A 14980-nucleotide genomic window follows, 5' to 3' on the forward strand; every position below is an offset into this window, starting at 1 on the left:
GTAGACCAAAACGTTATAACAAGTATGTCTTTATATTCCTATACAAAAAGTAACTCCCTGGCTTCATACAAGGAAAATAACATAATGAATCCAGGTCCATGTTGTAGTCTTCCCTTGATTTTATTTATAACTCAAGATACTGAAGCAATCTATCCAACTTCATGTAATGTGAATTTTTTCAGTCACGGTATGTAGTGTAAATGACCTTAGTAAGATGTAACAGCTAGCTTGTCCTGACCCTCATGTTACCTCATCTCTTTCACCACATCCTTAAAAAAATGACGTGCCTGTGATTTTATACTAACAAAACATACAGTAGCACACCTATTCCCTTACAATTTTATTCAATTTAGATGTCAATGAACACATGTATTGAATAGAACTCCCCTCCCACCTGTCCCTATATAATGCCACAATATTAAGGTACGTTCTACCTGACTGGAATTGTTTTCATAACCATATCCCTCTAGAAGTTGCAGCAGCCTAAACATGATTTTCCTATATGTATTAGTGCTTACAGCTGTACTCATACAGAAAGGTAAGTCATTTCAGTATATTTCCCATCTCTTACCGTTTTCCTTATAAATATTTGGGTATCTCTGCACTTCAACAATTTGGGATTGTAACAGTTTGTAACTGTTTACTTATGTGCATTTATCATCTGTGTTATTCAAAGTAAAAGGAAAAACAACACGGAGAGCTGGTTTGCTTAGTTGGCTGTATTGCCTGCTGCTATAGGAGGTCATTGAATCCTGTAAAAATGCAAACAGAAAAGATAAATAGAAGCACTGATATATTTACAAAAAATATTTGTTATAAACAATCAATACAACAAATTTATATCTGCCCCCTTAAAAACAACCCTGGTATGTAAATCATCAGCACTCAATTAATCACAGCTTTTTATTGGAATGTGAAGTTGTAAATCATTTTTAGTATTTGCTCTGTTTGTGATGGTACATATCTATTTTGTTTTATTGATGATGATGATGATGATGATGATGATGATATTATTATTATTATTATTATTATTATTATTATTATTATTATTATTATTACTATTATTATGTAACTGAAATTTAAATAGCCCTGATTATGTGTGCTTTTTAAAGAGTAACAACATCCTTACACATATTTTGTTTCCAGAGCACTTTTAAAAGTGGTGTTAAATTCTGTAAAATTTATGAATACATGGAAAAATGGCTTCTTATATTATGAGACCATAGTTATGTATAGAAACCTTAGTCATAAATTAGTGTCATTCTGTATGGTCCATGCTGATAAACTTCAGGGTCAATTAATCATAACCAAAAATTAATATGACAAAGAACCAAAATGTCTGCTTTACAAAAAACTCTTTAAATTTGAATTCATAATCTCACATTGGACACATTTGGGGTGTTTTCAATTCAGAGCGACGTGAATAGCTGCGAGAAGGAGTTCCCGGAGCTAATCAATTGTCCCCATCGCACCCTGCTCTTAGGTTCGTATTCAAATTGAGGCGAAATGTCGGATGACGTCATTTTCGCCTATTTCCAATATCCCTGTATTCAATTGCATTGACTTTTTGCCGGTGCGAAAAGTCAATGTAAACAAACTGGAATGATTTTTTGCTTACCTTTAGCAGGCGAAAAAAAGTGCAGAATTGGAGTTTAGGGGTGCAGGCTTAAAAAAAATAGCCTGCACCCCTGGGAATGTTCCCTAAAAGTAATCTGTGTTAAAAAAGTAAAAAAAAAAAATAGGGACAGCCCCAAAAAATAATTAAAATTTTGGGGTTTAAAAAAATAAAAAATAGGGATCACACTTCTAAATTAGCGGAATGCAGTCAAGAGGGCTTTCCTTATATGCGGCAGGTGTTTTCTTCATTGCGGGAGTAGCAGCAGGTGCATTTTTCCAGAATTTTAAAAAATCATTTATGGGACTTAAAAATATGCTTGCACCCATTTTCAAGAACCCCAAATTTGATGGGCATAGTTATTTTTCCCCCAAAAAACTTCTAAATGCTCTTCTGCATCACATTCTTCAAAGCTGCATTTATGCACCTGCCACGGCTATTTAAACACCCAACTTTCTTCTGCAGGCAAAAATGGGGGTACCCATAGTGATCCCCCAGGCCTGGACATTTTTAGGGGGGATACTACAATTGTTTTCCCAAAAATTTCCCATATTTTTTTGGCGATCAAAGTTTCGCTGGTTCCCGATTTCGTCTACTTTGGAATTGAATACGGGGAATAGCGGGCACGTGCACGATACTTTTCCGCCTGGAAAACAGGCGACGGAGGCGAAAAGTCCAGCAGGTGAAAAGTCTGGACTTTTCGCCTCAATCTGAATACGGGCCTTAGTCAGGAGATGCCAGTTACTACGCCTATTTAGTCACGGTAACCGGCATTCTCCAACTAAAGTGCCAGCCACAATGCCGTTACCACCTCACTAAGCCAGAAAACAGCATTGCGGCTGGCACTTAAATCAGATTTCTGCTTGCACCTCAGGAGGGTGTGAGCAGAAGTCTTCTAGTCAGACTTAACAGCGTTGTCAATTGAATAGCTCCGGGAACTCCTTCCCAGGGCTAGTTGGCATTGCGCTGAATTGAGTCGCCCCCATTGTGCTTCCAGTAATAAAAACTCTCTCCTGCTTTAGGTCTCCGTATAAGTAAGCTCTGCATAATGTCAAATTATTATGTTGACATTACCATTATTTCTGGCATTGCACACACATTACAAGCTGCAGCATATGTTTAACTATTAGTGATATATTTAACTACTTCAGTGTTCATATTTCTCTTAACCAAAGACCCTAATAGTGCCAAAATATTACATGGAATTTGGTAAGAAATAGTTAACGTTTCTCAAATTGCAGCTATAAACTGTAAAGTTGAGTATTAATTGCGACCTCAAGAAAAGGATGCTTTAAATATGTTTGGAAACATAGATACTAAATATTACAAATACAGTAAACCACGGAACATTTATATTAGAGGATCCTTCATTTCACATAATCATTGATGTGTGTTCAGATCTGATTTAAATATTATTCACTATATTGAGTGTCGGTAGATGTTGGTAAGGTAAATTATTATTATTATTAGTATTATTATTATTATTCAATTAGTTTTTTATGTGATTCTGATTTCATATTACCACTTACCAGTATGATGTATCCATGTAGCGGCACTACCAGCCAAGCCATACTGTGGCTTTCAATATTCATTTGTGTGTGTTATCATCCCATATTGTACATGTTCTATATGCAAATGAATAGTGTACCCAGTCATACAGAAGGTAGTCACAATGAATAGTTTTTTATCCGATTCAATTGAAAATTGAATTATTATAAATGAAGATATGGAGCCTTCCCGAGGGTTCAAGGGCTTTGCTGCATATACAACAGCTGACAAATATCACATCGCTCACCAGTCCTCTAGAATGCTTAGTGATCTGCATATGTATAAAAAGCACATCATTTATCATTTATTAATTTCTATGTGAATTTCTTTTTCTCTAGGAGATGCAACATGCTACAGTAAGTATTACCATATATATTAATAACTAAGGCAATGTTTTCAATAATGGTTTTTTAAATATAATTGTATTTGTGCTGTAAAACAACAAATAGATTGTAAGACCTTCTAAATAGACACCACCACTGTCCAGTATCACTATGGCAGCAGCCTCAGATACTCTCTACTTTGTGTTATTATTGGGGACCCTGCCTCTCACTATTTTATTTGTCTCCGTATCACTGCTCACATCATGACTCTGACTTGTCACACACTATTTATCCTTTCTAACAATATCCCAGGAATGCAAAGTCACTGCCTCCCACCAGACCTGACAATCTGATGGCTAATAGGCAGAATACAAATGGATGAACAGGAGTTGATGTTTTATTAATATAAGATACTCACACCTCAGCCAAATGAGCCTTAAAATAGGTCATGGTGAACATGTAACATGTTATAGATTAGTGAGCCCTACTTTGTCTATGAATTAAGAAAGGAAGGTGTTAACATAATTAATGCAAATCATAAATGGGCTGCTGAAATATCAGAACTTTTCAATCTTTCTTTGTGTCCTATTTCAGATCCATCTGCTGCTGGCACACAACTGTGTAACTCCTGTGGTGGTGGTACCTGTACAATAGACAATGGATGTTCCTGCATAGTTGACCCATCTATCACCTGTGTTCCCACCAGTGAGTGCGCCGCTGTAGCTTCCAACAATTGTTGTCCTACAAATTACTATTGGTCCGCAACTGAGGGCTGCTGCTCAGGTAAACTCCTATACAGAATATATATTATAATGGAGTATCTTTCTTTGAGTTTTGATGTGGAATTGGTTCGCCTGAACAAGATATACACCATGACTCTGCTACACTAATTTTGTCTATTACAGACATCTTGAACTGCAACCCTGCCTGTCAGAATGATCTGATTTGCCAAAATATCAGCAGCGTAGCAACTTGTAGCTGTAACACTACTCTCTACAGTGGACTGAGTAAGTACCATGCTTTTGGACTTCTTCCTAGTTACTCTGATGTCACATAGTAAGAGCAGTCCATTTCAGTTCATGGGTTTACTGTTTGGACTACAGTATGAAAATAAATTCTAGTAGGAGCTCTGATCTCCTTCTATGTAGTAGAAATGTATGGTCCCTTTGAAGTCACTGAAATATATTGTCCACCTTGAAATAATTTATCTAGAAATTTCAGTTGTATGAGACTATTATACATTGAAATGTACATTGTTTTTGTAATCATTCTTGTCATTTTTAAATCAGACCAATACTAAAGTGTTTTCTAGCTGCTCTTGTTGGAAGAAAATTTGCTGAATACTGTGCAATGCTTTCATCGTCGCATCTATTAACAATTGCATTAAAAGATATGTATTGTACATTTCACATTGAATCAGATCTTCAAGCAAATGTCAAAATATGTAGATAAAAATTGATACTAAATTAGACCTGCCCCTATAACTGTTTGTGTGATATCCTATTTAATCGTGGTAATCTCTTGCCATACTGTACTTAATTTAATAATCTCTGAATATTGTCCATCAATATGCTTAAATTAATTGCCAATACATGCCTAATTGCAATAATAAATAAGTCAGTAACATTTTATTGATACTATGTTGTGAATTGTTCAGTGAAAATTATTATTTATAAGTGCAGAAATATATACTTTTTTTTATTTTGTGATATATAATAACATTTAGGCCAAATTTGCTAATGCACCAAATTTATAAAGCTTATCAAAGGTCCACAAATGTCATGACCATCAATGTTCTCCACATCTGTAAATAAAAAGAGCTATCTTCCTACTGTCTTGAGATTATTCATGGATCTAAATCAGAATAATAAGTATTCAGGTTACTCTATATAGATAGATCATTGATTATTTATTTAAAAATATATATTATATTAAAATGTAGTTTTAATGACAGTGTACAAACTTGTGATAAAATGACTTCCCTGGACTTTTGTTGACTTAGGAATTGTTTTTCATGACAGATATTGGCCCAAATGTAATGCTGTAGCCTGCGAGTTTTAGGCACTACAGCAATTTCAGCGATTTAGTCCATAGATTAAAAGCAGCAATAATTTAAAAGGCAAAAACATCCTGATTTTGCATTTTAAATTATTGCTGCTTTAAATATTCAGACTAAGGCCCTGATTCAGAGCCGTACGCTCTGAGCAGAGCGCACGCTATGAATCAGGGCCGGCCTCCATGAAAATGGAGCGTCCTCCTGGACGCTCGTATAGCTGTGGGTCACCACCCACAGGCTATACGAGCATGCATTGTGATGGCCGCGATGGTCGTGACCATCGCGACCATCGAAACTGCGAGCCGGAGCCTGCGGTTGAGGTTTTCAACCGCTAGCTCCGGAGTGATTTTGGCTCTATCAGAGCCAAAATCACTCCCACTGACATCACTAGTGATGTCAGTGGGCCGGCTTCTGACGGGAGGCACGCCCCCGGCACGCCCACCAAAGGGGGCGTGCTGTCAATCAACATCGACAGCACGCCCCCTTTGATCAGACACAACGAGCGAAGGACTTTCCTTCGCTCGCCGCGTCTGGCGCATGCGCACGACGGAGCTCCCTCCGTCGTGCGCATGCTCAGTCCAGAACATCGACCCACTTGCGAGCGGACAGCCGCTCGCGAGTGGGTCTGAATCAGGCCCAAAGTCACCAAACTCAAGCCAGTAGCTGCAACTCACAAGCTACATTATTAAATTTGGGCTATAAATTGCTGTTTTAATTGACTATCCCATGAATCAACTTTTTATTGGTAATTAGTTTTAATCCCATTTGCCAGACACCATTCTGCAAAATGAATCTGTCTTCACAGATTTTGTGTATGACATTACGGTATTCAGAGGAACCCATAAATGACCTGCAGTTGTGGAATAAAATTTGGCTTCCCAAACGCTAGGGTTCTTCAAAATTGGATTACTACTCATATTGTACCAGTCATGAACATTTTTCATTACTTTGTCTAGTTCTCTCAAATAATCTACAGTGTATTTGAACTTGCCTTAATTAGTTATTTTGGGTACTGTAACCCTTTGGCAATATTTCTTAAAACTGGTGATTTCAATAAAATTTTCATGGGATATTTTTTTCATTGTTATTTTCTGAATTTGAATCTGAATGTATTAATTTTGGAGTGCCAGCACTGTGGGTGCAGAAAAAGAGCTGTGCCAAAGCTGTCTGGGTAAATCTTTTGCAAACTTGAAAGTTGGCATCACAATGAGCACACACCGTATAATCAGCGGGCATGCACATCACTACTGGAACAGAATGCCATTCACTGGACCCTATAGATAAAGGTAAATAAATCACTCACACAGGTCATGGCATAAGCATGGAACTCAAATATAGATAAATATGTTCTTAAAACAATCAAATAAATGTTTTCTTTTCGTTTGCTTTATGGTAATTTTTTTAAACTTAAAAACATTTGTGCATTTGTTTTAAAAAGGAATGACCTACTGTATGTGAGTGATTTATGTACCTTTCATGCGGAGTCCATTGAACAGAAAAATGAACCTCTCTGGCTACTGTGCAGTCTCCAGCTAGAGATAAAAGGGGGGTTTCATATCCCTCTCTCACATGCAGATTTGGAAGAAAGTGTCTGCTAACGTCATCTGAAGATGGCATTAGATATGTAGTGCTACTGTACTTCTGAATAATAAAATAATCACATTTGGAACTTGATTCATTGGATAGAACCATTTGAGAACTGCGGTAACAACGCCTGATTCATAGATGAATGCAGTGTCCATATTTGCGCGATTATCTGTGCATGAATCTAAGTCACACTGCGCATGCGTCAACATATATTACCATAGTCGCTTGCAGCTGCTATTGACTTGCAGTGTGATTGACAGGTATTCCTATCATTTGTGGGAGGTGACGGGTAGTGGCACTGCGATTCCATATGCATAGGCTAAGGTGTCTCAGTTCGTGCAGCCATAGGATTCCTTTGAACTGCGATAATCAAATGATCTATGATTGATGCTGCATCTTTGTATACAGATGCTTGGATTTGGAAAGCTGCACATGGGAGTCTCAATACATATTCCGGCATCTGCAACATGCCACCCACAGCTAATGCGAGTGGCCAGGATGATGGTCGCGATGGTCAAGACCATCGCGACCATCGGGCTTGTGATGAGACCCTTGTGGTAGGGTCTCATGGCCGCAAGCACCAGAGAGCTTTCAGCTCAAATACAGCCGAAAGCTCTCCCACTGACATCACTTGGGGCCGCCCCCAAACGGTAGGCGTTCTCATGGGAACGCCTCCGTCTGGGCTGCCACCCCCCCAGCCCGCCCACCAAAGGGGCGTGCTGTCACTCAACATCGACAGCACACCCCCTTTGGTGCGAGACCCGGAGCGACGGATTGCCCGTTGCTATCCGGGTCTTGCGCATGCGCACGAAGGAGCCGGCTCCGTCATGCGCATGCGCTCTGGGCCATCATCGACCCGGTTGCGAGTGCTCAGCGCTTACGACCGGGTCTAAATCAGGCCCTCTGTTTTAAGTTCAACGATCAAGTTATGCTAAGCATGAATAAGGATCCCACACTAAACACGTTGTAAAGGTTGGCACAGAAGTACTTTTCCTGTAGGCACTGTAATATTATATATATATGTATATATATATATATATATATATATATATTATAAAGGAAATCATACATTAGTAAACTATTTACTGTAGTGGTCCTTAGACGTGTTTATATTGAAATAACGCATTACATCATAGTTTAGAGGGCCTATGTAATAAGGAACCTACTTTAAGGAACTAGTTTGTTTTCGGTCAGTTCACTTTAAAATTTAAAGCAGAGATTACTTATAAGGCTGGGTTATAACTGATTACTGCTTTCAATTTTGCTGCAAACACTCAGGTAAACACTGGTTTCTTAATCTTGGAACCTATTTCATGATTTCCCCTGCAAATGGAAAGTCCCATGTGAACATATGCCAGTATTCTCAGTCATATGCATCTACACAATTGTACATCTCCTAGCTCTCAGTTTGCAAAAGCAGTCATCAATACTATCATCAGCATTTGCACCAGACCCATCCTTAATGCAGGGAATCAGACTAAAATAATACTGATCTCTGCATACACACAACACAAAATAGAATGCAACTCTGTGTACATGCCAACAGCAAATTAATTCTACATGAGAACGTACTGTTACCTTTCCATTGCAACCCAGTAACGAGTGAGAAGCGAATGAGATGAGCACAAATTGCTCGCAGGTAAGATGAGTATGCAGCCTATGAAGCATACAAGTTTGCTTAATATTCCTTTACACATTCGCATTCAGAGTTTAAAAACCCTATTTTGTTTCTAATTATGTGATGTAAAATTATTTGAGGGGGGTGTTTCCTGAATATGTGCTGCTGGCAGACTGATGCTTAAAATAAAATATTCTAATATATTTCTGTTTTTTTGTTTTTGTAGATTCATCAGCCCTCTCTCCAGTAGTAAAATGTGAAACAAATATAATTACTGTCTCCCTCAACAAATGCGTATTAGAATCACTTGGGTTTGATTCAAGTACCTTCCAGCTAAACAATATCTCTGATGCCTGCATTAACACCTATGTACAGACAGTCAACAGCAGCACTCAGCAGAGCATCCAGGCCTTGCCACAGACAGGATGGTGTGGTAATACAGTGACTGTAAGAATTTATATTGCGTAGATGATACATGTTTAAATATGTGTATGTATATCAATTTTATATATACAGTACAAGATAACTGTGCAATGTAATTCTTTAGAATGACTAGCATTCATTAAGCTCAATCTGCTAACATTGCCGTACTGCTAATGTTATTAACTTTATGGTGTGCTTCCATTTCTGAAAGGTCTTACCAGTGTTTGCAATGCTTCTTATTTTTCAGACCGATTCTTTAAAAGTTTATTATTCAAATGTTCTGCACATCGGACTTCAGAACAGGAGCTTAATTACATATAATCCTATAAACATCTCCTTCTCCTGCTCTTACAACCTGACCATGCAGGCCAGTCTAGTTGGTGGTTACAATGCCACGGTTAGGTAAGAACAAATATATTTAAAAGTTATGTTGGTTCTAAGTAGAGATGTGTGGTTCAGTTCTCCAGAAATCCGAATCCACACGAATTTCATGAATCTAGACTCATCCAGGTCGTGGTTCTAATTTTCTGAGGAGATCCGGATAAATTCGAGTCATTATTCTGATCTTCCAGTGGTTCGGAACTCAGATTTTAAATCCGAATTTTGGGTTTTGGATTGGAAAAATGACATAATTTTATCTGTTTTTAAAAACTTTTTATCATTACACCAAGATGAATTTGGATCCAAAACCAAAACCAAAACACGGGGGTCAGCGCACATCTCTAGTTTTAAGATGATAAAGTGACAAACAGTGTTGGATGAGGATGTTGAGAGTGGCGAGAGTAGAGATACAACTTGTAGCCTTCCAAATAAAGTTTGCAGTGTATATTTTATTTTTACTCCTTTTTATATCTTACAGTACTGTCAACCTTACCATAGATGGGGAAGGCTCAGTGCTGACTACAATGGCGGCTTACTGGGATCAATCATACACTGATCCAATAAAGAGTGATGAAGATGTTCCAGTCGGATCAAACGTCTACTTGGGGATATTTTCAGATTTAGTGGATATAACCAAGTTTGTTCTGAGAGTAGAAAACTGTTTTTCCACACCTGACAATGATGTTAACAATGTAAACAAGGTGACGATTGTGAGCAATGGGTATGTTATCTCTGGTTCCTTAATGTAATATACTACTGTTATCATTTTAAAATACATACTTCATGGTCACATAGTCTAGGCATCCATTTTGTGGGCAGAGCAATGGCAATCCAGCCTATCAGCATAACAACATGTGTTGCTGTGTTTTTATTACAATCTTATGGATTTTAAAATTACGTGTTTACCATATCTCAGTAATAAAGTAAAATGATAACTTCACTAAGGGGCGTATCCAATCAGCTGCAGGGTTTACCCCATGACTAATTGACCAGCCTGGACCTATTCAATGAAGTCCTGCATTTCGGCTTGTTATGCTGATTTTTACTTCAGAGCTGCGAGGAAAAAATCTGTTTCCAATGCAGCCTCTGGGGTTTCACATGTGAGGAAACCCCTAAACCCCAGTATTTTACGTGGAATCTGTGTTAACACACGTTACCCTGGGGTTTACCATGTGGGGAAAATGCCAAATAATTGAATAGATCTGGACGTGAAACTTCCCTGCTCAGGAAACTCTGCGCCTTTTTGAATATGCCCCCATATGTATTGAGACTTGTCAATTGATGTATATTAAATGTGACTCTATAACATGAATATAACATACATGGAGTCTGCCTGTGATTTATATATTAAAGCGAGATAACTTGCTACTTTTATATATCAATTCACAAAAGAACGAGTGACATCAGTCATGTAGCATCAGTAAAACAATGGGATGAGCAAGGAGGGAAAAAAACATCCTAACATAGTATTTGGTCATGTAGTATCCATTTTATCTTTCATATGTCCTTGAAACAAAACTTCTTAACCCATTATTCCATATAATGAATTCAACTATTATTGTAATTCACAGGTGTCCTGCCAACCAAGGAGTCACTGCAGATGTACAGGAGAATGGAGTATCTTTGGAGTCCAGAATTAAAATTAATTCATTTGCATTTCAAGGGCAACCATTAGTTTATATCACATGCACTGTACGCCTGTGTGACACAAATACAACTTGCACTGGAGTAAGAGATGGATTTACTTTGCTGTCATTTGAAAATATGCTATCCTCAAGTTGTATCATATACTTTCCTAATACAGTATCTAGCCATTGACCATTTCATAGATTGGATGCACCTAGAATAAATGTCTGTAATCATTCCCTATTACAACACATTTTGGGGGCTTTCGCTATATCATTCAATAATACAGTACCTCCAAACCTTTGTGTATTCCATTAAAACTCAGCTCTTAAGACAAACTTATCACATTCCCCAAACTATTATTAACCTCCCTTGGCTATTTTAGTTCATTTTCACCTTTCTACACAGTTTATATACAAAATGTACACTTATTCTTTTCCAATGTATAAATAACCCTCTGATCCCCAAACCAACATAGCTGTATGCATTGATCATACTGTGTAAGGGGGATGCTGAGTTAAACATAGGCCAGTTGGCAGGTTGTATCTTGCATGTTGTCTCACTGCACTTGTTCCAGAACTGAGAACATGAAAGTACAGGCAATGCAGAATTGTACACATTTTGGTTGCAACTACACTAAGACTGAAGTGGCTGGCCTGGGCTGTAATAGGGTTTTCTCATGTAGACAAAGTTCAGTGAGGGCGCTTTGTTGGTTATGCCATCTTTACAGGTTCATTGTATGCAACTAGTTTACAGCAGGTGCAAATTTGCATTAATGATGACTAGTAGCAAACCAAGAATACACATAGAGGCAGGCACATCACAAGATGCAGGCAATTCTTCATACGTGGGAAAATATACATATTCCCAACTTACTTCTACCTCTGCATCAGCCATATAGTGCTACATGATTTTTCCTATTGTATTCTGGCTGGACCAATATACAGCTGTAACCCTTATCCTCATCTATCACATTCCTAATTTCCTATAGTCTCTAAGCTTATGAGCAGGGCTTACTTTACCTCTTTATCTATCAATCCTAACCAATTGTAAAATGCTGCTTTATATACATAAATGTTAATAATTTAGCTTATCATAGAATAACATGCTTTCTGTCTTGTAGTGTATTGCTGCTCGAGGCAGTGGTGACAATGGACATGCAATATTGCAGATCCCATTAAATTTTGTGGGTATGTACATGATTAATAGTCTGTTACCTAGATGTGATATGTCCATTCATGTTCTAGGTTCTTTTTCTTCTTTATCTAGAGCACTTTTGTTGTTTCTCAAATTCAGTGTAATCAGTGCCAGTATTAATTTGCCATTAACATTTTGGTAAGACGAATTCATGAAATACCTATCATTGCTTTCAGATGACCTCAACAATTCAGCATCCAATACAGGTGAGTTTATTAACATACTCATTTGCACTTGACACTTCAACCGGTATTATCATACAAATAAAATGAAGTGCATAGCAGTTTGGGTGTAAGGTTATGTGTTATGTAAAAAACAACACAGAAAAGAATATCAATGCCCTTTTATATCAGGTGGATTTCCTGTAGCAGCTGATTGTCAAGTTGTACTATGGCATGTGTCATAGTTCCATGCAAACTACACACTGTAGACTTAGTAGATATGGGGGAAGGTAAATATAAAATGCTATATTAGAATACATTTAGTGCATTTCTAAAAGCTTTTTGTGAAGAGTCATTTGGAATTACCTTAATAATAGGCAAGTAGTGTATGCAACTGAAGCATAACACAAGCACAATATTTTATAGATATTTATAAAACTGGTAAGATTTGTTTTATTAATTAATATAGAACTGGTTTGCCAGTTGACTTTCATCTATTCATCTATTGCTCAGTATTTCAATGCAACAGTATTTATAAATACTTAACTGAGATTAGACATTTGTCTATGTACAACACATATTTAGGATTAATTCATTTGTATGTAATTACATCTTGTGTGACCTCCCTTTTATCTTTCTTTCGCTCTAGCTGTATCTTGGGCTATGATGGCAAGCTCTCTGCTTGTGTTCCAGACCGCTAAGCTCTTCTGAGGAGCATCTGCTGAGTGAGCTGGAAATTAACCTGGTCTTGGCATATACTTATAATTAGACTGTATTCTGTGGGACTATACATAATTTATTTTTCTTCACTAGTCTAGAAACATTTATTTAGTAGACAGTGCTGTCATGTGGCTTTTCATATGTGGCCCCTCACCTGTAGGCAGTCATTTATATTTCCATGTTTCCATGCTGCATTTAACTCTTGTATTGTATGAAATAAATATATTTAATATATTATCTTGGTGATCTACTCCAATGCATGGCAACAGCAAAGCAATAAAATGTGCATGAATGTGTATCTAACTCTAATGAAATGCTTATTGCAAGTGGTTATAGCAAATGGATTTGAGAATTTTTATGTAGAATGCTTCCCTGGATTACATGGTGAAGCTTAATTCAAATGAAAATGTTAAACTATATTTTTGAAGACCACTTAACATTTACAGGATATTGGCAACCAGTAACCCACACTGCAATTTAGATACAGGCCTCACAAATGTTTATTATAACTTACTTAAAATGCTCCACTAAGATGTCCAGCACTATGGCCTCCATCTGAAACATGTAAAAGTCACATTAAAGATTAAAGTTGTACCAATCTTTATGTGGAACGTAGATGTAGCTGTGAAACCTATGATCTGTGCCATAACTCTAAACAAAACTGAAATCCATTAATTGCACTTTGCTGAGATTTCCTCGTTTCAAACAAGTCTTCAAAAACCTCTCTGTCATTGAGAAAAGGCACTAGAATTCAATTCTTCACATCTATATTAAAATGATGTACATTGGATTGCTAAAAACTGTCTTTTTCATATATTCTACCACTTCATAATGATTGTATAAAGGTTTTGGGAAGTTTAGGCAACATATCGCTCTCCAGTTTCTCTCCATTCAACTCTTTGGCCATTACAGTCAGCATTTACATGCGCATGTAAATAAACTGCTAAATTAAATTGAGTTGTGTGCATTTCTGCAGCTGGCCCAACAAATGGATTTCATTCTCCAATTTCATATTTTTCAAAGAATTTTGTAAATAAAAAAAAGAAAATTATATGTCTAAAAATGATTGAGAAAAATAAATTCAGGACAGGAAAATTAGCATTGAGTTTGTGAAATGTCAGCTTATCTCACCTGTGAATGTTTTTTAATTGACAAATTAAAATTTAAACCATCTATATATCTGTTATTGTGTGCGATCTAACCTGTAGCATGTGATTGGAGATTGGTAATTTTGGGCAACTACCTCAATATTGTATAAATATTTCTGTATGAATGGAAACATTTGATATTTTATAGTTAACATAAATGACAATTCCACTATAGGGAAATTATTCTGAAAATTCTTAAACATACCTCCCCTGATATCACTTCATTTGTGCCAAAGGAATCCCGGACAACAATAGGCCTACACAATATATGGCATAAGCCATACAGGGTGCAGTGCAATATACAAAGTTGAGTTTGCCCTACATTATCACTGCATCATTTTAATTCTTACAATTTCGCTTCCTGACTAGTTTGGCACATATATGCACCATTCGCAAAGAAAATTTTAACTGAGTCAAAAAAAATACAAAAATTTTATTATAAAATAGCATTAATAAAATCAGTACCTATAAGCACATCAAAGCAAGGCACCACTATGCAAAGTTTTGTTGTAACATCACACTAAGAGTTTAAAACAGTGTCAAAGGCAATATTTATCCCAAATGGATAAAGTTGTGT

The 14980-nt window shown here is 37.0% G+C and overlaps 1 protein-coding gene across 1 annotated transcript; it reads left to right on the top strand.

The window, feature by feature from the left end:
• Positions 1-448: 448 nt before the first annotated feature.
• Positions 449-14430, top strand: LOC148511556 (pancreatic secretory granule membrane major glycoprotein GP2-like). The gene is made up of 11 exons (XM_088442101.1): positions 449-538; positions 3502-3519; positions 4081-4269; positions 4392-4493; positions 8974-9194; positions 9418-9572; positions 10030-10272; positions 11123-11279; positions 12301-12367; positions 12551-12580; positions 13185-14430. The coding sequence occupies exons 1-11, from the start codon at positions 490-492 to the stop codon at positions 13244-13246; spliced, it is 1293 nt and encodes a 430-aa protein (XP_088298227.1). The 5' UTR covers positions 449-489; the 3' UTR covers positions 13247-14430.
• Positions 14431-14980: the final 550 nt, after the last annotated feature.

The sequence above is a fragment of the Taudactylus pleione genome, unplaced genomic scaffold, assembly GCF_031769625.1.
Source record: "Taudactylus pleione unplaced genomic scaffold, aTauple2 ptg000305l, whole genome shotgun sequence".
NCBI classification, from domain to species: Eukaryota; Metazoa; Chordata; class Amphibia; order Anura; family Myobatrachidae; genus Taudactylus; species Taudactylus pleione.

Excerpts from the sequence above, each read along its gene's own strand:
- LOC148511556 (XM_088442101.1), top strand. The coding sequence starts at position 490 with ATGATTTTCCTATATGTATTAGTGCTTACAGCTGTACTCATACAGAAA. Across the intron at positions 4,494-8,973 it reads TACTCTCTACAGTGGACTGA|ATTCATCAGCCCTCTCTCCA; the intron begins GTAAGTACCATG and ends TTGTTTTTGTAG. Across the intron at positions 11,280-12,300 it reads CAAATACAACTTGCACTGGA|TGTATTGCTGCTCGAGGCAG; the intron begins GTAAGAGATGGA and ends TCTGTCTTGTAG.